This window comes from Thyridium curvatum (genome assembly GCF_004353045.1).
Source record: "Thyridium curvatum strain D216 chromosome Unknown NODE_8_length_716436_cov_74.480370, whole genome shotgun sequence".
NCBI lineage: Eukaryota > Fungi > Ascomycota > Sordariomycetes > Thyridiales > Thyridiaceae > Thyridium > Thyridium curvatum.
Window position 1 is genome coordinate 67,433 of NW_022156763.1, and position 22,285 is coordinate 89,717.

Below are 22,285 nucleotides of genomic sequence, written 5' to 3' on the forward strand. Positions count from 1 at the left end.
TCTGGTGATCGGGAGACCACGTTAGCCTAGGTAGAAGACTACCCCGCCCGGGAGGCAGTCAGGGCGTCGGAAAAGTCGAATGGGCAGACAAAGGGAATGCTGTGTACGGAAGTTGTTGAACCCTAGGCAAGTAAACGACTGTGCAACTGTATAGATGGCTTATCCTGACTTTGACTCCCTGCCCAAGGTCGAGGGGCAGCCGCAAGGCTGTGCTTGGGGCTTGTGGGGGAAAGATGATCAATTAGGCAGTACGATCTCCTGGGGACCATTGGTCTGGTTATTGACGTGATACTGACCGGGTGGAATAGCACTCAACTTCCTCACGCCGGACGTGGTCCGAGAAGCGGCCAAGGAAGTCCAGAAGGGCATCTCTGTGCAACTGGACCTCCGACTGGACTACTTCAAACATCTCGGCTGTGGCCGTGAACAATTCCAGCAAAAGATTGTCGACTTCAAGGAGAAGCTTCGTGGATCGTATTACGAGTGTCACCTGCACGATGACCTGCTGTCGTTCAACACACAGAGTAGCTCCCAATGGGATGGGCTCAGGCACGGAGGGCTGCAGGACTCTGCGACATACTACGGAGGGATGAAACACCAAGAAATTCTCAATGACAGGACCGGAAGGCTCGGCACGCAGAGTAAGTCATAATTGTCTGATAGGCAACAGTGTTGGGGACGGATGTTAACTCCGTTGTCTGACAATAGATTGGGTCGAGAGAGGCGGCATTGTTGGTCGTGGCGTCCTGCTGGATTACGAGGCTTGGCGCAGGGAGACTGGCCAGCCTCCTGCACCTGTGAACACGGAGTTCGCCATTACCATCGAGGAACTGGATGCGGTGGCCGCACACCAGGGGACCAACTTCCGGCCAGGCGACATCCTGCTCCTCCGCACAGGGTACACTGCATGGCACGCGGCAGCAAGCGAGGAAGAACTTGCCAGGTCCAACGAGAGGGCCGCTTTCATCGGTGTAGAAGCGTCGATGGACTCGGTACGGTGGCTGTGGAACCACCACTTTGCTGCTGTGGCCACCGACACCCTTGGGTTCGAGCTGACGCCCATCCCGTTTTCCACTCCTGGCAAGGTGCGCCTGCATGACTGGTTGCTTGGTCACTGGGGCTCACCGCTTGGGGAGCTCTGGAACTTGGAGAAGCTGGCCGATGCCTGTCGAGAGGCTGGGAAGTGGTCATTCATGCTCACCAGCGCCCCCCTGCATGTCTATGGCGGGGTCGCGACGCCTCCCAATGCTATCGCAATATTGTAGTAACTCGAATGGAAAAGAACTGCATTTGTCTCACCCTCACGGAACGATCCGATAGGCTCGTTCGTAGCTGGCGTGCTTTACGGGATGTGCAGCAGGTGTCCCGGTTTGAGCAGCGTGAGTCAGAAAAACTTTGCGGCCATGTTGGGCGTCCTGGGCCGTGGTTGCACAACACCTGTCTAATGCAAGCCACCGTTGCAATAAGTTTCATCCGAGATTGCCCAGCATTGAATGCTTCCAGCTATTTGTTATCGCTCTCTTGTGCTGATTGGTTTTGATTCAATGGATATGCAGGGGGGCGGTCGGGGAACGAACCCGCCGGTCTCACAGGTGCTCCTGACATGGGGAGGCAGCGCTGTCTGCGACTGGTGCAACATGCTCATCATGCTTTTGAAAGTTTTTGGGTCAACTACTGGGATGGGGAGCAAAGGGAGAGCCCTCTACGACTTGCGGCGCGGTCACCCTTGTCATTTTCGGTGAGAGCCTTGTTTTCATTTAACCCAGTAAATGACTGGTTCGGAAAAAAAGCAAATACGGCCAGGATCCCTGTTCGCTGGCAGATCACTGTCTGTGCGTCGCTGGGTGGTCCGGGGACCATTCCGTGCCCATTCAGCGGCCAAGGATCGTGCGTCAATGTAATGCATGTCTTGTGAATGATAAGAATTCTTGTATCATTCGGCATCCATTTGCCGCTAATCATGCACTCCCAAAGCCCACGCTCGTCGTGTCGGAACCAACAAACCCATCCTCGAAGCCATCCTCGAGGCCATCCTGGCTCTCCTGGTCGCTCTCAGAATCCGAGAGTATCTCGAGGCGTTGTTGCTCATTTGGCAGGGGTAGATGAGGGTTGTCCGGATCAGTGAACATTCCCCCGAAGTGAACGCAGCCCTGCGCTTTGTCAACGTAGACTGGGAACGCCTTGTTCCCAACCACCTCCACCCCCAATGTTCCGGTCCTTAGCACCATTAAACGCACTGAGCTGAGACTGTCCAATTCGCCTGTCCACTGTAAGCTATATTGCCAGCGACCTTGGGTTTTGTCGACGGGTATGATCATGACATCGTAGCAACCCTGCACTGGGAATGTAGGTCTTCGCGGTCGGGATGCTCTCGCAGCTCCACGACGCTTTTGGATTCGAGTGTGATCCAAGCCGCAGAACGGGTTGCAGACGATTCGGATTTCGCTAATTTCTTGTGATGAGTCGAACCTGTACTTGTAGCTCTTGCTTGACTGTCATCGAATAGTCACGCGTCAGTTGTTATTGGCACTGATTGACAACGGAGGTGGAGGGGCTGCGAACCGCGTCCAGGGCAATGTATGCGTTATTCTCCGCCACACCATTCCTCACCGGCTGGAATCCGAACGCCGCTCCTCGATCCATGAAACTCTTAACCGTCAATGTGTTCTCCTGAATGTACGCAGCGCCCGCCGCAATCATGGACGACCTGTGATGGTTGGAGTCTGTCAGTAAGGGTGCTTCATCCGGTCAGCCATCTTCCATCACGCCCCAAACCTACTCGTAATTGACATTCCACTCTGGCCGCACAAAATGCGGGTCCGGAATACCATTGGACCTGCAGGCCTGTCGTAGGATGCCCTGTAGATGTTTGATATGAGATGTCCCGCCAGACACGATCACCCTCGTGACTGCCTTGTTGAACTCGGCAAGACATCTGATCTGCTCCTCGGCCACTTCGAGCGGGGGGCCGAGTGCCTCGTCAAATTTGTCCCTGACAATGTTGCTGGCAATCGAAACTCTGTAGACAGTGCCGTGGAGTGCATCCCCTTCATTGAGCAAGAAATCCATTCTGCCATTGACGTCGACTTCTCTCTTCAACTCGTTCAACCTGTCGCGCAGGTCATTGACAGCCCGTGGGGTGTCAGGAAATAAGTGTAGGTTTCGTTGCTGTCCCAGCCACCAGTCACAGATCCGGTATTCCCAGTGCTCACTGCCCCCGGCAACACCTGCAATCGGTTGCATTAGAGAGTACAGTATAACGTAATGAAAAGGATATAAAGCGGTCTGAAGAAAGAGGATCACTTCGTCAGAGAGATAAAGAGTGTATGCTACTCACCTCCAGCGTCCCCAACACGGTAGATGACGCGATCGTCAGGGTTGTCCGAGTTGGCTACGACGTAGAACGTACAGTGATTCTGCATAGAGACAGCAGTGAGCTTCATCGCTGGAGATAAGATTTCCAGCTGCGTGTCGTTGACTAACCATGCTCTGGCCGCCGAAGTCCAGGAACAGAACGTAGGCCGGTTCCCCGTGGAGGATCATCAAGTCGGAATATTGCCGGAGTAGATAATGGGCGATGGACAGTGCCTCTGTTTCAAATATTACCTTCTCTGGGGCTAAGCCGAATGCTCGTACGATTATCTCCCTGTACTTGATCTCGAAATTTTCTCTCCACTGTGTTGGAACGGACAATGCAACTGTCGAGATGCGAAAGTTGCGCCGATGGCAGGTGGCCTGCAACTTCCTCCACAATTCGGAAAACATGAGGACTAATCCTTCCTCAAGACGTGTGCGGAAAGATGGATCTTCCTGTGCTCTCGTCCTGAGCGCATCCAGCATCGGGTACTGATCGAGAACATTCTCCTCGGCCCCGGCCACGATGTAGAGAGCGGATTTCGCTGGGGTTGATCTGCGATCCTTGAAGGGCCTGGTGTCGTGGCTTGGATACAGAGGGCCATCGTCAAAGGGATAGATATCCGTAGCGAAGTCTCCAGTGTTATAGCGTTTGTCACGGCTGGAGGATTCGTTGTTCTGAAGGTGGTAGATGAAGCTCGGGTCAATGGGATCTATAAAAGTCGCTCTAAGGCTTGTGCTGCCCGTATCTACACCTAGAACACTAATTTAGAAGATTCTTGTCAGTATCAGATAGCTTGAGTCTCTCTGTAAACATGTTCGATAGAAAGACTTACACATCTCTTGGGGGGCACACGGTGGCAGCAGGCTTGGACCGTGCTACCCTTCGGCGTGACATCTTGCGACAAGGTTGGATCTGTGGGCAGTAAAACGAGGCCAAAAGTTGAATGCATCTAGTCCCACACTAGACAGAGGACTTGAAGAGGACAGAGAGACTCGATTCCCAAAGGATACCTGTTGGGAAACTTCTTCTCACATCCAAAAAGACCAAATCACGACAGAGCAGCCCAGGGCTCATCACGATTGCAGTACGCGGTCCAGGTTTTGAGACATGCCCCACTGCATGGTGCTTTGGTCTCTGAGCTCCTCGTTTCGTTCGTCTTTTTGCCGTCCTCCTTTTTTGGGAGCTGTGCAGCTGTTCAGTGTGAGCCATGCGGCCTACAAAATTACCAGCCAATCCATTCCCGGTCATGAGTGCTGTTGGTTCGCATCCCCAGACCCTAGTACGAAGCAAATTTTTCACATGCGGGATGCCACCACTAACTATTCCGTAATGAAGTATGAGCAGGAATTAGTTCTACCACCCTGACTGGTAATGAAGGATAGGCAACCCGGAGGCAGCCAATGAACACAAAGTGGCGCCAAACCCTTGCAAGCAGCTGCTGGGCCCAACAACTTGAATCTCGATGCAGGAGTTTCGGTCGCTAGGTACTCGCCAGGCCTCTGTGGACCAGCCACCGTTTCTTCGCGTGCCTTTCATCCACACACCAGAGGCAAATAATGGCCATTCTTCTCGTCTGAAGCACCCTTTTCCAGGACGATTTTCGCTGACTACTCTTGTTGACTAACATGGACGCCGGATACATTTTCATCTGCTGAACATGCCAGACGGTGCTCAAGGAGACCAAAGGGCATTTACCTGTTGGTGTTACTTCTATTTGTCCTCCTACGCTGGTACTTGACCATTGATTAATCAACTAATCCCTGCGTAACAGACCACCACTCCCTAACAATATCAAGCTTCAAATCTCAGTGCTGGCGCTACCTTGAAGACAAAAGCTCTTTCTCTCTTATCTTCGAACCTTTCAGAAATGAAGACTCGGCAAACTCGGACCACGTCACCTCCACCAATGGAAATACCAAGCACTATTAAGGCGGAATGGGCTCGAATCCAAGCCTTTCACCAAGCCACAGAGGACAAGTTCGAGGCCGGCATACGCAGACTGCTCAAGGAGCGCAGTACCCGGCTTGAAAATGCCCACCGACGCCGCGAAGCTTTGATCAAGAAGGCTGCGGAGTCCACCCCGGCCATCGGCGAGCGCCTTTGCACGAAGCCCGAGTTCCAGCTCAATACAGTGGACATATATGTCTTTGACGACGCCTACGTGAGATTTGGCCGCGAGTCTACGACGGCTGTCTCCGAGCCTCCGCCATTATCGCCACACCCAAGTGAAAACAGACCTACTGCCCAACCCTGTATAACCCAGATCGACGTCGAACGGCGGCATTTATGGGTGTTCGAGTACGAGATGGATCGGTTTCGTGGGCTCTTTACACTTCGATGCCCCAATGAAAGCTGCAAATCGCCTACCTTCACCACGGATCCTCTGAGGAACGAGAGTGGAATGGTACATCTCCGGCTCTGTGGCCTAAAGTTTTCTGACGAAAAGGACATGATCTGTCAGTATGCTCGTCTCGGTCAGTGCGCTTGTCTACGTCCCTCTCGTTACCAATCCTCGTGCTGTCCTTCGCTGCTAATAGTTTCTTCGGCTCGATAAATCGCTGACGCATTTGTCTCATCTGCAGTTGTCGCAGGCTCAAGGTCCAAGTTGCCTTCTCGCGAATGGGCACAGCGTCACAACAGAAATCTTCTTCCATCGAATTGAATGTATTCTTAAACAAGTCATGCATGATGGTTACGAGGAAATATTCAGAGTGTAATGGGGCGTGGCACCACCCACTCCGCAGAGACAGGACTGCTTTGGGTGTATGTGACATGATCAATTCTCTCCTCCCTTTCTTTGGCACACCTTCAACAATTGGCGGCAAGATCCTTATCGCTCACGAAATGACTTCCACCCGCACATCTGTACCCGCCTGATTGCTTGATCCACTCGTATCCCATTGGGCATCGTCCCATCATCATGAGCTTCTTTTGCATGGCTTTCTCCTCCTCTCGCCTCTTCTTTTCCTCCAATAGACGCTCCAGAATCGCTCGTCTGTCGGTTTCGGAAGCCTCTCGTTGCGCCACGAGCAGGCGCTCGTATTCTTGTTCCCTTGCAATCTGAGCCCGCTTGTCCCTCTCCAGCTGCTCCCACACGGCGTCGCTCACCCCAGCGTCGCGTTTGGCGTCTAGGACAGACTTGGCGTGAGCGACATCACATCCAGTCTCTAGAAGAGGCTTTGAATGCTCTGGAGCTGGCTGCTCTACAGAACTCCTGTTCTCCGCAGTTATGGTAGTACGAGCCGCGCAAGCATTACGGTGGGCCGCCTGCGGTTTAGCAGTGATGGTAGGGGCAACCTGTCTCGGAAGGAATAGCTGATGCTCCACTCGGTTGGAGATTGAAGTGGTTGAAGACGAAGACTGCTCGCGCAATGTGCGCTCAGAAAACATCCGCTCCAACTCGGCATAGACCGTTGACTCTTCTGCCTTCAAGATATTTCCAGCCGCTCCGGGAGCTTTGGCTAGGATGGTCTTGTTGAAGATTTCCTTGGCAAGTGTGTTGACGTCTCGGGCGCTGCCCCAGCTTTCTTGCTTTGCAAGCTCAGAGAAATATCCGGACAATTTGGCCGTGAATGTCGGATCGGGCTCCTCCAGCACGCTCAAGTCCAGTGTCTTGCCCTTTGCAGCAAGGCGTTTCTTGTGGGCTTGGAGCAAGGATGTCAATAGGTCAATACATTCAGAGGGTGAAAGACCTCGGAAATCTATAACCTCCGGGAATCTAGAGCTCAGACCAGTGTTTGTTGATATGAGCTGGTTGATATCCTTTTCGTAGCCGGCGAGGATAATCACTAGCTTCTTTTTGTACTTGGACTTGGTGATTGAATCAACAAGCTCATCGACTGCTTCTTTTGCGAAATGACCCTCCCCTAGACGGTAGGCCTCATCAATGAAAAGAACACGACCTAGAGCATTGTCGAGACGGTTCCGCACTTTAGGCCCTGTTTGGCCAACATATTGTGCGACAAGATCAGAGGCGGAGCACTCGATAACCTCTGCTGTGGCGAGAAACCCCAGGTCGTAAAAGAACTTGCCCATCTTCTTAGCTGTGGTTGTCTTGCCAGTACCCGGGGGGCCCCGGAATAAGAAGTTGAAAGGTATGTTCTCTTTTGGGTCCATATCAAGATCCTTGACCTTGCGGACGATGCTCTGGTAGTCCTCAAGTATCTCAATAACCTGTTCGCGTCCGACATCACCTTCGAAAAGCTTCTTGATGTTCGTCTCAGACCTCATCGCGCGATCGAAGTTTGGATCAAAGTCTACTGCCTCGAACGTTGTCGAAGAAGCTGGTCGTTTGCCCGAGATTCGTCGCTGTTGTCGCGCTTTGGCAGTGTCCAAGATGATGTCAATCTCGCCAGCGTTGCCAAAATTAGGTCGATTTCGAGCACGCTGAAGCATCTCCATTGCGACCTGCTTAGCCTGGTTCGTGGCACCAAACCCTTGATGTTTAAGCTTGAGGTCCAGTATTTCTCGAAGCTCATCGTCGGTAAAATCCTCAAAGACGAACGCAGAGGCCAAGGGAAATCGCCTAGCAAGACCTGGGTTGACATTCTGGAGCATGTCTTCCATCTGGTCCTTGTATCCAAGCAGGAGGACACAGCGATCATCGCCTGGGACGCTCTGTACTTCGGCCACAATCGTGTCGATGACCGCTGACTTGTACGGGTCACTGACCGAACCAGACTGTCCTCCGCTGCCACCATACAGACCATAAGCCTCGTCGATCACGAGCACCTTGCCAACCGATGCAGCAAGAATCCCCTTTGTCTGCTGCTCAGACTGCCCCAGAGCTCCCCCAACGAAGTCCGACGGGTTTTTCACCACAACTAACACCGCATTAGTTTCCATGAGAATTGCATCCAGTCCGGGGATTTCCTACCTTCCGATCTTGACAGCAAGCCGAGATGCGAAAGAATTTCCCCGTACAGCTTTGCGACCGTGGTCTTGCCGGTGCCTGGAGATCCCAGGAATATCTTGTTCAACGAGTATTCGACAAGGGGCTGCTCGGCAAGCTCCCGGTCATAATTGTGCTGTACGCTGTCTAAAAGAGCTCTGACAGCCTCCTTCACAGTACCCAGTCCGATCAGGCTCTGGAGCTTCTTCCAGGCCGTACAGGTGGATAGTGCGCCGGAAGGTTCTGGCCCGATCAGGTCCTCTTTTGTCAGCCACATGTCATCCGGCTTCTTACCAGCTTTGCGCTCTCGCCGCAACCGCATCGCTTGACGGTTCAGGATTCGCGTCAGCACATTCTCCACAGCCCTAGCGTTCCCGAACCCTTCACGACCGCGACCTCGCCCGATTCTTTGCGAAGCGATGCGGCAGTAGAGACCCCGGAGGCCATCTTCACACTGCATTCGGTTCGAGAATCTCTGTCCGATCTTGAGCCCGAGAATGGAGAGGAGCTCTTCATTGCTATAATCATCAAACTTCATGTCGATCGGGAAACGACTCGGCAAGCCCGGGTTATGGGCGAAGAAGGACTCCATCTGCTTGTTGTACCCGGCAAGGACGAAAACAACCTGGCCAACTAGCTCCTCAATCTTGGGTAGGAGATAATCAAGAACACCAGCACCGCCATAGGAGTTGCCGGATGTGAGCTGATACGCTTCGTCGATGAACAAGACACCGCCTCCATCCGTGAGGATCTCATCAATGAGCTTTTCGCATCCAGTAATACCCCCATTTGCGAGACTCGAGCCAGTGGTTTCTTTGAAGCAACTACCCGGTATGGCGCCGACGGAAGTGAGCAATTCGGCGTATAGACGTGCGACGGTTGTTTTGCCGGTGCCTGGATTGCCGAGGAGGGAACAGTTGAACCGATCTTTCTTCAGGGAGATATTCTGACGTATGGCTGTGTCGACTCGGTTCTTCACACCGAGGAATGATTCTTTGACGCCTTCAAGCCCAATCATTTCCATCAGACTGTCAAGCGCCTTGCAGACCGCCAAATCCGTCCGTTTTATCTCTTCCCATTCCTGCCTTGCACCGCTCGGATGTTCGAGGCAGTCTTCACTCGGACGATTTGTTGGGATACTTGCTTTGGTCGCTTGGATTTGTGCCTCTTTTTGCTTCTGCTGACGGGTCCTGAGAGCTGTTGCCTTCAAACCATCAATATCTGCCCGCTGTTGCTGTAGTGTCTTCTTCTGCTCTTCCGCTTCCATCTCACACTTGATAGTAAGACGCAGATGATAGGCCTCATCTTGCAGCTTCTCTAGCTCTGATCGGTAGGCAGTCTCGCGTCTGAGGCGAACTTCCTCAAGTTGGAGATCTCTCTTGAGTCTGCGCTCCTGCGCAATGTCTTCCTGTACACATTTGGCGCATTTTGCGCCTGTCTGGCTACATCGGATGCTGGTCTGGTGTCCTCGTTTGCACGTTCTCTTCACCAACCGCGTGCACTCGATTTTGGAGTGGTCGGAAACTCGGTGACATCGGAGTTCGCACTTGTGCTGACCGCACTTGAAGGGCATGTTGCATGGCTCGGCACATCCTCCATCCGGGCAGAATTTATCAAAGTCACTGGGGTCACTCAGGACCGCTGTCCTCTCTGGATGACGCTCACAGCGTACTGGCAGTCCGTCGTACAACTGACTTTTGGCTTTGAGAAGCTCAAAGAATCGACACCAGGTTTCCTTGCCGCGCTTGCTCTTCATGAAGGTCTCCGAGTTACCGATCATGATGAGGCAATCTCGGGCTCGTGAGACCAGGACGTTAAGACGTTCGGGAGCTTGCATGAACCCAATATTCGCGTCTTTGTTACTTCTTGTGAGAGATGCAATGACAATATCGCTCTCCTCTCCCTGATAGTTATCTACTCGACATTAGTAATAATCCAAAGATAATCAGGTATTGGAATCGTACCAATGGTGGATATCCTGAGCGGCTTCTTGTCGACTTTTGCCCCCGCTTCTGTTTGAAGGCCTGCTCGAATCATCTCGAACGAGTCCAGATCATTCAGGATAGGGTCATGTTCGGATTTGAGCATATCAAGTAGAAGTCGCAGTTGGCCCAAGTACGGAGTCAGTACGACCATGTGCTCGGTCTTGTAGCCCTGTTGCGCAAGGTAGCGAACACACTTGAGGACCATCTGACCCTCAAAAGCGTTCATCTTGCTTGACTTCGCGTCTGGGTCCCTCCGGTCGATCAAGTCGCTATCCTCAGCTTCTAATTTGTCGTGGTGAATGAAGATGACTCGATCCCGGACTCCGCGAAGTGGTGCTCGACTCCCCGTTTTCGGTCCATCGACCAAGTCCGGATAGGTCATTTCTCTTGGGAGCCGAGATATCTCTGGAACCATGCGATGCTGCTTGTGCAATGTCCAGAATGGAGCATCTTGCCGAATCAGTCGCTCAAAGAGCGATCGGTTGAGGTCAAAACCAGCTCCCTTCTCGACACTCAAGGCATAATTGTTGATCTTGGGCCGCAGTTGCTTGTGGTCGCCAATGAGAATAAGCTGCTTGACTGAACTGGACACACTTGTCAAGATATGGCTCTCCAGAATCTCGCCGGCCTCTTCCGCGAGGACGACATCAGCTGCTGCCTGACGGATGATACCAGCATATTTCGAGGCCGCGGTCGTTGTACACCCAATGATGCGTTTGTTCTTCAAGGTATGCACGTCTCCCTCCTTGAACATCGTCTCAAGCTTCTCGTGCGTTTCCTTGTACTGGCGGAACAGCTCCTGGAGCGTATCAAGGCGCTTACCCAAAATTTCTTGCTTCCATCTATCCACATGAGCGTGTCGCAAGGCCTTGTCCATTGTCCATATGAATCCAGATCTCTGGGGAAGCCTAGTCCGGAAAGCACCAGCATCTTGACCCAGCATCCACCGATTGAACAGGTATGAAGGCTTGACATTGCCCTTCCCTTTGTTTCCAGCTACCTTCCAATTGCCATCCTGCTCTGGTATTTGAAGTGCTTCGAGGAAAACAAAATCGTTTTCTGAGAACTCTAGGTGCTCCTCAATGACAGGCCATGCGAGCGAGAAATTTCGATATTCTTTGAATGACTGCTCAAGGCGTTCGCTCAGTTCTCTCAGCTCCTCTTTGGCCAGGTTGATCAGGTCCCATGCAGACTTTGGACGACGATAGTTGTGCATTTGATCGTACAGAATAAGAGGTCTTGTGGCGTCCGTGCATTTGGAGCGGGATCCTAGGCGTACTATCGCAAATTCGGGTATTCCAGTCTTGATCAGATCCTCAAGAAACTGGTCCAGAGCATGATTCGTGTACGTGATGACAAGAATCCTCGACTCGGACGATTGATACAGGCACTTGGCGATCTGGGCGCCAATAAAGGATTTGCCAGTTCCGGGAGGTCCCTGGATGATTGATACAGGACTGGAGAGTGCATTGATCAAAGAGACACGCTGCGAGTCGTCAAACTCGACCTGCTGTCGGCCAGATCGGTGAAGCCCATCAGCAGAGCATTGAGCACCGAGGTAAACAGTCTTGGAACCCGATTCAAGCCTTCTGATGATAGTAAGGACCCCGGATGCTGGTGTGAAGTCCGTCGTCCGATCTTCAAGGTTGAGTAGGACATCCTCAAGCGGAAGTTCTCTGATCTCCTTGAGACCCCGCAAGACTGGTTCGTACGCAAACACAGGAGTGCCCACCAGGGTGAATCGGATGTCTTGCGGTACTTTCAAAGCCGAAAGGGCTTTTCGGAAAGACACTTCTTCCGTGAATTGAAGGAGCACCTCTGGTGGAGATTTGCAGAGTCTGTCGACATCTCGCTCCACGAAAGCGAATCCGTAGACCTCATCTCCACGGTATAGAACCCCAAAGGCCTGGTGTTTAAGAAGACTGGGGTGGTCCGACAAATATTTCTTCCGTCGACCGGTCTCCAACTTCTTGAGTTGCTCGAGTCCAGCGTGGCACCTAACGGCCAGAGTACATGGCTTGTTGCGACCTTTGGCCTCAAGATCGAGGCCAACCGGAACAAGCCCTCCGAGAACCAAGGGCTTCCTCTTGCTCTTCTTTCGCCCGGTGGCAATTTGCATATCCTCACGCAGCTCAGCAAGCATGTCCTCTCTCAGTAAGCGGAACTGATTGTCAATGAGAACACCTTCGCGAGCGTCCTCCCCAACTTCGAACACCTCGTCGGCAGTTCGATAGAATGGCGTTTTAGTCGATAGCAACTCGTCGGTGGTGGGGTAGATTGCAATGTCGCGGAAGTTGGCGAAGTCATTGTCATGCCGTCCGCCTGGGGTGGCGCATTGAGAAGAATGGATGTGGGTGGCGGAGCTTGTCAACTGGACCAGCTTGACAAGTTTGTACCCAAATTCACGGACGACATGGGAAGACGACTGGCTGAGAATGCCGCTGGCGATTACAGAGCGCGCATCATCAAGGATGCTCTTCTCTGCCAGTGTCAAAGAAGACGAGACAAGTTGGACAAGGATCCAGGCGAATGGGGCGAGGTCATCTCCCTGGATCTCTTGCTGCAGACAGAGATCCACGAGACGCCTCCACATTGTCGGTGGCTGCGCGAGAGCCTCAAGAACTTGTTTGAGCAAGAGACCATCCGCAAGGGCTTCAACTCCAGGGTCCGACAAGTAGGCAAGCAGCTTCAATGTGTGATCGCGGGCAAAAGAAGCCGAAAGGTCTATTCGCACGGACTGGGCGACGCAGTTGAGCCCCGAGGGGCTAGATAGAAGCTTTTCGATGCAGAGGCTGGGGGGATCTTCGTTCTGGAGAGACTCCAGGAACAACTTGGCATCCTTTATGGTCGCGATTTGACGCTTGCCATAGATTGTCGCTCGAAAGAGACCCGGTAGAAGGTCTGTCTTGCGCTTGTCATTCGACGACACCATGGTTGTGAGGGATTCAGTATCATTCAATGTTCAATGTAGTTCAGGATGGATGATGAGGAAGCATTAAATGGCCAGGTTAGAGAAAGCTGGCCATGCGCTTTTATAAGCTGAGGGATTCAAGAACTTGGGATTGAAGGGCGAATGACACAGACCAGTCATAGAGCAAGACAAACAGCACTTAGAAAAGTCTAGATGCTCACGAGTGGCCAATCAACAAACGGATATGCTGGAGGCCGACCAACTTTTCCCTGTGGTACAAAGACTGTCCAATCGACTCCGGATGTGGGCGACAATCATGCCGCGGAGCCCAGAGGCCAGCAAATGCTTGCATTCCACATATGCAGTATGCAGAGTACTGACCAGTCAGCAGAAGATAGTGGCTTGCAAGGCATGATTGCTCTGTTGGCACAAAACCGAGCCAGCCCAAATACTTGAGCAAGGCATTTCCGCATACCAGAACTTCCTCTTTGAAAACTAATTTCCCCTCCCAGAAGCTAGGCAATTATGGCATACCGGGATAGAGTACGCCCAAACTACCACCTTGGTCGGGGTCGTGGCCGCGGCCGCGGAGGCCTCGCACAACAACCTTGGCGCTCCTCGACACTGGAGCCGACCCGACCTGGGCCAGACCATCCTGCAGGAGCAGTCTCACAGTCGCTCTGCAAACCAGACCTGACCACGGAAGCCCAGATGCTCAAAGGGCAAGCCGTCATCACTGGTAGTCGTCTGGTCGCCTCTTACAGCTGGCTTGACACGCCAACACCCACCATTCTGATTCCTGGTATAAGTCTATGGACACCCTACGCAAGTAGCTGTCGCTGACTCTCCTGAAGGAAAACCTCCCAAGTGGACACCTCTGCCAACGCCGACCAAGCTTGACGAGGACAGCGAAGAGTACTTCCGCGACCCCAACGGCGCCCGATACCCAGACCACCCGACGGAGCCTGCCGTTCTTGCCAGTCTTGCTGAAGAGCCCAAGCTTCCCTCGACAGTCGACATCGTTTGCTGCAGCAGCACACTGGGAAATCTGCTCCGCTTTGTGCGCGGGCAGGAGCAGGCCTTTCGCATGTCTCTGGAGATTGTTGGAAATACGGTGTTCTTGATCCGCAGGGAGAACTCGCCGAGGGAGATCATCCCCAACGTCCGCGGTTACGGTCATACATTCCCGGAGGCATACACAACATGGGGATCTGACGTGAAGGGCTCCTGTTCGCACCAGCGTATCATGCGCTATAGCTTTGGTGGCCTGAACATTATGACTCGGTTTGAGGCTGATGGATATATCGCCGCTGATGATAGTGAAGCGGCATTGAATGTTGCACCTACGACATCATCGAACACCCTGGAGGATCCTGGTGATGAGATCAGCAATGCTATCCACGACCTGAAGGTATTGACTACAATGAACAATTCAAAAGAACTTAAGGTTAGAAAGGGAGGGTGTCTTGTGGACCAGGCATTTATATTTGATCTTAAAACCAGAGGTCTGTAGAAGAAAGACCATGATATGCTTAGTAAGGAGCTGTCTTATGTCTGATTGATATAGATCCCTAAGTTTATCCTCGCCTTCTATAATTAGGGTGTGTTTAAGAATATCTAAGTTTAAGATATTGTTGATAATATTAAGTGGTAGGAGGAAATACATGCTGATAAGCTGTCCTATCTTACAGCCCTTCTCTATTATATTTATAAGATACTTGCTAACAGCTATTAGCAGCTGGAGCTTTTCTACTTAGGCGATAGGACACTAAAATTCTATATCTAGGAGATATCGACTAAAAAGGTGCTGTCGGCTGAGACTAAGGCTATGTGGTTCTGGGGGTATAATAGGTATTCTGATATAGCTAGTGGTAAGGATGATGTAGAGCAGAGAATAGGTGTGTGAAAAGATAAGACGGCTCTAGATAATATTTAGTAGTCTGATCCTAACTTTACAGTATGTTCTACAGATTCTTATGGCTACTATAGCCAGTATAGGTACTAAAAGGTAGTGCTTAAATGGCTTTTCTTTTATAATATTACACTACTATTCTAGTGTTCTTCTCTTTTCTAATTCTATATCTGTCTATATCTGAATAATATGCCAGCCTTAATCTCTACTATATATAACTATATAAGATGAATCTAAAGCTTAAAAATCTAGCTTTTAGGAAGAATTTATATATATTATATATAATAACTAAGGCAATCTATATTTTAAATAATAAAGAGGGAAGTGTACTTTATATATTAATCTTAGAATTTTAAAATATCCTCCTCTAATACCTCCCTATTAAGGGCCTTAAATATAGAATATTATATTCTTAAGCCTCTTATAAATTTAGATCTAGTTAGAGTTGAGTAGAGTGTTCTAGGAGGTATTATTATCTATTGTTAATACTATAGATAAGTCACTAAGTAGATCAAACTGATTGCTTAAGTAGCGCCTGGCCTACTTATAGATAATATCGGTGTAGTATACTAGGGTGTAGATACTTATAGCCTTAGTAGCCTAGCTAAAGGTATAGTATATATTCTATATGACGTCTTAAATAATCTTAGCGACCTTCCTTATACTAGTTTTGCTGAACTATAAGTAAAAGATCTTATTATAGATAATATAGTAGTAGACAGGCTGGGCAGTGCTTTAGATAGTAGTATATATCTATAGGAAAAAGTCTTAGTTGTGTGCTTTAGTGATACTATGATTGATAACAGTACCTAGATATAGGTTGCCTGATTTCTTAATACTAGGCTCTAATATTAGATAGAAGTAGGTGTAGTGGCGCTTGCTGATAATAATAATAGAGATTTACAGAAGGTCTGCCTTTAACTTTATAGGGCTAGAATAAGGGTATAATTCCTAGCATATCTTATAAAGAAGAGGCAGTTCTTCTTAGAGAATAATATCATACTAGCCTTCTAAGACACTATCTTAATAGATAAGGATATTATTAGAATATTCCTTATACTATAACCTCTAAAGAAGGAGATATAACTTTAATATGATAGTAAGGTCGGAAACTATCTTCTTACAAGCTTTACTCTAAATGCTAAGTACTACTAGCCACTATATTAGGGCCCTATCTATACTTATAACTATACTAGTGATACTAGGTATAGACTTAGTAGACCTTAATAATAGATATATAATGTTAATACTAACAACTATAATCTTATTGTTCTTAAATAGGTTATATAAGAGGTGTAACTTATGTGATTTAATATAGTGGTTCTAGCTGCTAAGCTTAAGATTGACCTTAAGTGATATATTGCTAAGATATTAGTCAAGCTTCTTATTCTATTTAACAATCTTACTGCTGACTATATAGACTGTATGAATGCCATACTTAATATCACTAAGATACTTAATCTAGTTGTATAATATGATGTTAATATTAGGTATGATTATAAGCAGGAGCTTTTATCCCTTAGTGACTTATGCTTTAAAAAATAGGTCTAACTTAGGGTCACCTATATTATTAAATAATCTCTCTTAACACTCTAATACTTTAGGTAGGTTTATGCTACTTACTTCTATTATCTAGTAGAAATTACTAAGAAACTTAGAATATTAACTTCTTACTAGATTGTTTAAGTAGGGCGATTTTAGCTTAATTAGTAGGGAGGACCATTTATTAAGCTGCTTAGCCTCTATAAAGTTGATATTAGTTAGATTCTAAGAACTATATCTTAGTACTAATACCTTCTTCTTCTTCCTCTATAGGTATTTTAATATAGATATAAATAGAACACATCCTAGTATTATGATCAGACTGGTTGTAGGAGAGAATATAAATTAACCTAGGAGATCATTTTTACTTATAAGCCCTATAGCCTTAAGTCTATTACTAGTAATAGAGGATGTATTTAGATATAGATGATAAATAGTAAATTTAATTATATTTTACATCTATTTAGGATCTAGCTTTACTACTACTGGCTAGCCTAGAATGACTTGGTAAATCTTAAGAGGGAGATATAAGGGATACTTTTAGGTGCTAATATTAATAATAGGTAAGTCTAGATCTATTACTATACTATAGCCTATAATACTAGTTAGTTCTGTTCCTGATATAAGTAATGTTTCTAGACTTCTTATTATAAAAATATTTATAAACACTGATATATTCATCCTGCCTAGATGATAGGGCAGCAGTCTTTAGCTGCTTGTTCTTCTTCTTTCCACCACTAGTTACTGTTGTCGGGTTAGAGGTCTTAGAACCCTTCTAGAACTTAATATCTTTCAGACTATAAGGTCTCTAAACTCTTAGAGGATATTTATTTCTATAACTATTATTAGAGGTTATCAGGCTGAATATAGTCTTTAGCTATAGCAGGATCACCTTATCTTATTTATTTATATATTTAGGCAGATAGGTTGTAGTTAGATGCAGCCTCTTAAGAAATTTATTAAGGCTTATCAGACTGTTATACTTCTTATAGTAGTTGCTAATAAGAGTCTTTAAGTCTCTAGCCTTATAGAAAGCTCTATAGCTTATATTGATATTGACTAGTAGTTATATAGTAGCTATATAGACACTAGAGAAGAATCTATAGATAATAATAAGACTGGCCCTTAGATTTACCTCTCTACTACCTAGATTAATAGAGAAGATCTTACTTAAGCTGATAGTAATAAGACCTCTAGAGCACTAGATATAATACTTTAAGAAGATATTAAGAGCTTATAGCATCTAATTCTTATTAGTATATAGAACTAGAGAGGTAGTAGAGTTTAGATAATCTAATAGTAGTAATATTCTTAGGGTATTAATAAACTAAAGAGTGATATTATATATAGTAGTATTATTAAGAGAGGTATCTTCTGCCTTAGTATAGTATATCATCTAAATAGTCTAGTTATCCTTTACTAGCTTGACATATAATAGAAGGATACTGCTAAAATCTAATATAATTTAACTTATGAAATCAGCCAGTTAATCTAACTCTAGGAGAAGTCTGATAACCTAAGCCTACTTCTTATCTTTAACCTTAGGTATATAAGAGATATTATAGCAGTAGAGGGTAAGAGACTTAGGAGGCTTAATAAGTTTGATATAGTTGGTAAAAAGGGTAATCTTATTATTAAGTATGCTATATCTAGATCTCTTAGGATGGCTGGCTGTTAATATTAACTTGCCTATTCCCTAAGAATTATCCTTAGTAAAGATACTATCCTTAGCCTTCTATATATAAAGGTTGAGTGCTGGTTTGCCTTCTAGTGGCCTAGCTGATTATATTAGTAAGAGTAATGTTCTATTAGAGGTTGGGCATTCTTACTTATATAGCTTAGATTCTAGGCACTAACTATCATCACCCTACTAGCCATCTTAAAATCTACCATCTTAGAATCTACTGCTTTAGGGCTGACTGCTATTATGACTAGGCTGATTAAATCTGCTGAAGAAGGCTGAGCCTCTGCTGTTGAATTGAGGACTGTCTTGTCTTGGTCCTTATCTGCTGTGTCTACTATGACTGCCTTGAGCTGGACTGCGACCGCCTTGTCCTGGTTCTTGTCTACTGTCTCTGCTATGTCTGCTGCTGTAACTACCCTGAGCTGGACCCGGTCTGTTGTGACTGCTGTGACTATAACTGCCTCTATGTACTCCTCAGCCGTCTTGATTGCCTTGGCTGTCTTAGCCGCCTTAGCTATCTTAGCTATAGTTACCAGCTATTTATACTTTAGTAATAATGATGACTAGGGCTTAATAGACAGGCTAAAGAACTAGGATGGCTGATAATATTGCTTCTATACCTCAGCAATAAAATAGATAATAGGTTTAGAGAAAGATATATAATAATAGGATACTTATATTATAAGAGGATATTAGAATGATATTATAATTAGATTTCTCTAAGCTTTAGCTCTAATCTAAAAGCTTTTAGAAAGAAGAAGAAATAGAAATAGATGCTGGCACTTAAGAGGGTGATGTAGTATGTATTTAAAAAGTAAAGCTTTAGTATTATAACTAGTTCTTAATTATAGATAGTAGGGATTCTATAACTAAGAGATAGCATTGGCTTATAGGTAAGATAGAGCAGTAAATATGATCAGGCCTCTATATTAAAGAAAGTAAAGCAGTAGGATTATTCCCTTTAAACTATCCTCTATCTATTATTATTAACTCTATTACTAGTATAGTTTGCTTGTTTTAGGTGGTACTAGGCATAGTTAGCTAAATAGTTATTAGAAGCATAGAAGTTAGAGATCTAAAGTAAAAGAGAGATAATCTATTAATTATCTTATACTATTTATAGAGATAATTGACTGACCTATAGTTCTAGTTTAGTTAAGCATAAAAGGAACTGCTGAAATTAAGTAATAAATAGCTTGAATAACATATAATTAATAAGGCAGGTAAATCTAAATATGCTGTTATTTTCCTGCTAGCAGTAGATGATTAGACAGTCTCTTTTATCTAAGCTTAAATGATCTATAATAGTTTGCTATTCTTATAGATATAATTTATACTTTTAGAGGATCTATAGTCTTCTGGTTTATATTCTTTAAATACTTAGAAGGTGTATAACTAAGCTAGATTGTATAGCTATAAAATTGAATATAAGATTTCTAAGTGTAAATAAAGGTACTTCTACTTTTCTAAGCTGACCTTATTAAAAAATCTAAGTTTAAACTTAATGTTTATTAGATAAAATATCTCTAGTATAAGTAGAATAAGAGGATATAAGATGATAAAGTAAACCTAAAATTAGTTATTACCTAGCCTATATGGCTATGATATGCTAAAGATAGAGGAGATTAGAGCTATTAGAATAAATATTAGCCTTAAGAGGATTAATATCTTTATATTCTTCACCTCCCTTAGTAATAATGCCTACTTCTATTAGGATTATTAATTGCCTGCTATACCAGCCAGCCCTATTGTTACTAAGTTGAGCGATTTAATATGATGCCTTAGGTCGTATAGTCACCTGTAGAGGAACTGGAAATCTATCATAATGTCCTGCCAGGACTTGATGTAGTCTAGATGCAGTGGGTCAAACGGCACTCTGCATTACAGCATGATACCCTCCAGGTCTTCACAGTACTCGCACATGCGCCTCTCCAGGGCTTGCCCGTCGCTCCACTGAGCCTCTACAAACTCTCCGCTGAACTGCTCCAAGCGGATAGCAGCCTTGCGGGACATGTGGAACTGGGTTGTGGAGATGATCGACCGCATGAATTGGGCATGCTGCAGGTAGTGCGACGCTACAATTTTCTTCGCAAACAGCAAGATACCCTCAGGGGTGCCTGTATTGATGAGGTTGGCGTAAGTCCGGATGTAGAAGCATATGTCATCGAGCATTGATGTGCGAGGTGGCCCTGACTGGGTTCTCATTTGCATCTCGTGCGGCATGAAGTCGAGATAGCCGCCCTGGAAATGCGTGAGCGCGATCGGCACCACTGTGTTTGTCTTTTCATCCGGAGCGAGCCGCACCACTTGCAACGGTGGATCCGTAATGATGAGGCCTTCTCAACGTTAGTTGCATTGCTTCCGCTTCGAAGGAGCTGCAAAAGTGCTTACATTCCCAGGACTGCCCAGGCTGTGCTTGCCGCGTCCAAAAGGAGCATTTCCGACGGAGAATGCCGACGCTGGAAAACGTGCCTTTGACCCTGGTGATCCCAATATGCCGTCCCGTCATTTGGCAGCACATCTTGAAGCAGCCCCGCACGTTGTGTGGCAAGACAAACAGCTGGAAATACTTCATCGTACAGTGCTGTCTTGATTTGAGCAAGGATGGCAGAACCAGGGTGTCGGCTTCTTTTGCTGCGACGTCGGCATTGACGACCACCCGCTCGTGGTCGACGAAGAAGGAAGGATGCATGCCGAAATGCTCGCCAAGCACGGAAACGAAATCTGGATGAAGCCCTTCGAGGATGTAGACTCTGCTGTAGTTGCTAGCGCCGGACACCCCTGCTGTCCGAAAATGCTGCTGTAATGACTGCGGCGTGAATTCCGCCGGCGCGTCAAAGCTTCCGTCAGATTGAAGCTTCAGCATGATGAGCTTCGCATGTTTGTTCGGCCATGACGACCCTTGGCGCACCGTTTTTGGGTCTCGCTGCCGGAGTCGAGGATCTGAGGAAACCAGCTGGCTGATCAAGCGCTGATATGAACCTGGGGAGCTCAGCCAGCTGCCGTCCGCGAGGGGCAATTTGGCGATGGTGCTCATATCCATGATCGTAAGTTTGAGAACAAGCCCCGACCTGTTCAATGTTCGCATGAACGGAAAGAGAACACGCCAGAGAGCCAAAACTTGATCAGATGGCTGCACTTATGGCCGTGCGTGCACGTCTCTATACAGAAGCTGAGCTAATGGGCGAATTTTCTTGCGATTGGCAAAGCTGGGTCGGTGCCTGGCCACAGTCACTTGCATGCAGCCCACGATCCAGCCTGTGGAGGCGCAGCAAGCGGCCACAATGTCCGCAGCACTGAGAGATGCAACCCAACAGCGAAGCACGTTTCGAAGAAGTCGAATTCCAGCGCTTGAAAGCCATACAAGATGATCAGGAGATTATCGGCTTTCTGGTCGAGATCGAGCTGTAATTCGGTCGCATCTACATAGCCTACCGTTTTCAGGTAAGGTTCAGCATCCGTAAGCAGTTGCATCTAAAAACAGAACTCCCTCAGTTGGTCAGAAAAGGATTGGGCTACGGTCATAAAAGTATTGAACGAGTCGGCTGTGTAACCAATGCTCTTGAGTTCTCGTTAAATTATTCGAGTTGCTTGCGCATTTGCATTGGATTCCTGGGATGCCAGAGTTGGGGTTGAGTCTTAGCATGGAACGATAGATCATTAGCCTACAGGTTTCACATCAAGATTCCCAGCGAGCGCCAGAAGAACTCTGAGCTCAGGCTGGGACCCAGCTTCGACTCAAAGACGGCGACGAACGTGCAAAGGTGGCTTAAGGCAGGTTCAGCCACAGCGACGCGAGGATTCGCTTGATCCATGAATGACGTTCGCAAAATTTCCCAAGAGTCCAGCTCTTCGATCACTTTTAGATCGTTGGCCTCCAACAAGTTCTTGCACTTCTCCGTCGTTGCCTGCCAATGCCTGGAACAGAATTCTCCACTTTGTCCTGGCTTAGCCCTCTTGCTATCAAGACCGTGAAAGAACGGCCGACTGAGGGTGGGCTCA

The 22,285-nt window shown here is 47.4% G+C and overlaps 6 protein-coding genes across 6 annotated transcripts; 3 read left to right on the top strand and 3 right to left on the bottom strand.

The window, feature by feature from the left end:
* Positions 1-154: 154 nt before the first annotated feature.
* On the top strand, positions 155-1,265 carry E0L32_001974 (uncharacterized protein; the record flags this gene model as incomplete). The annotated part of the gene is made up of 3 exons (XM_031136112.1): positions 155-248; positions 309-641; positions 709-1,265. The coding sequence occupies 3 exons, from the start codon at positions 155-157 to the stop codon at positions 1,263-1,265; spliced, it is 984 nt and encodes a 327-aa protein (XP_030989082.1).
* Positions 1,266-1,958: 693 nt separating this feature from the next.
* E0L32_001975 (uncharacterized protein) lies at positions 1,959-4,252 on the bottom strand (the record flags this gene model as incomplete). Its single annotated transcript, XM_031136113.1, has 6 exons — positions 1,959-2,492; positions 2,563-2,707; positions 2,780-3,227; positions 3,338-3,416; positions 3,484-4,117; positions 4,191-4,252. The coding sequence occupies 6 exons, from the start codon at positions 4,250-4,252 to the stop codon at positions 1,959-1,961; spliced, it is 1,902 nt and encodes a 633-aa protein (XP_030989083.1).
* A 973-nt stretch (positions 4,253-5,225) lies between these two features.
* On the top strand, positions 5,226-5,912 carry E0L32_001976 (uncharacterized protein; the record flags this gene model as incomplete). The annotated part of the gene is made up of 1 exon (XM_031136114.1): positions 5,226-5,912. One exon carries the CDS (start codon positions 5,226-5,228, stop codon positions 5,910-5,912), a length of 687 nt encoding a protein of 228 aa, XP_030989084.1.
* Positions 5,913-6,166: 254 nt separating this feature from the next.
* On the bottom strand, positions 6,167-13,166 carry E0L32_001977 (uncharacterized protein; the record flags this gene model as incomplete). The annotated part of the gene is made up of 3 exons (XM_031136115.1): positions 6,167-8,181; positions 8,235-10,163; positions 10,214-13,166. 3 exons carry the CDS (start codon positions 13,164-13,166, stop codon positions 6,167-6,169), a joined length of 6,897 nt encoding a protein of 2,298 aa, XP_030989085.1.
* Positions 13,167-13,670: 504 nt separating this feature from the next.
* On the top strand, positions 13,671-14,658 carry E0L32_001978 (uncharacterized protein; the record flags this gene model as incomplete). Its single annotated transcript, XM_031136116.1, has 2 exons — positions 13,671-13,947; positions 14,000-14,658. 2 exons carry the CDS (start codon positions 13,671-13,673, stop codon positions 14,656-14,658), a joined length of 936 nt encoding a protein of 311 aa, XP_030989086.1.
* A 5,506-nt stretch (positions 14,659-20,164) lies between these two features.
* E0L32_001979 (uncharacterized protein) lies at positions 20,165-21,149 on the bottom strand (the record flags this gene model as incomplete). The annotated part of the gene is made up of 2 exons (XM_031136117.1): positions 20,165-20,619; positions 20,864-21,149. The coding sequence occupies 2 exons, from the start codon at positions 21,147-21,149 to the stop codon at positions 20,165-20,167; spliced, it is 741 nt and encodes a 246-aa protein (XP_030989087.1).
* Positions 21,150-22,285: the final 1,136 nt, after the last annotated feature.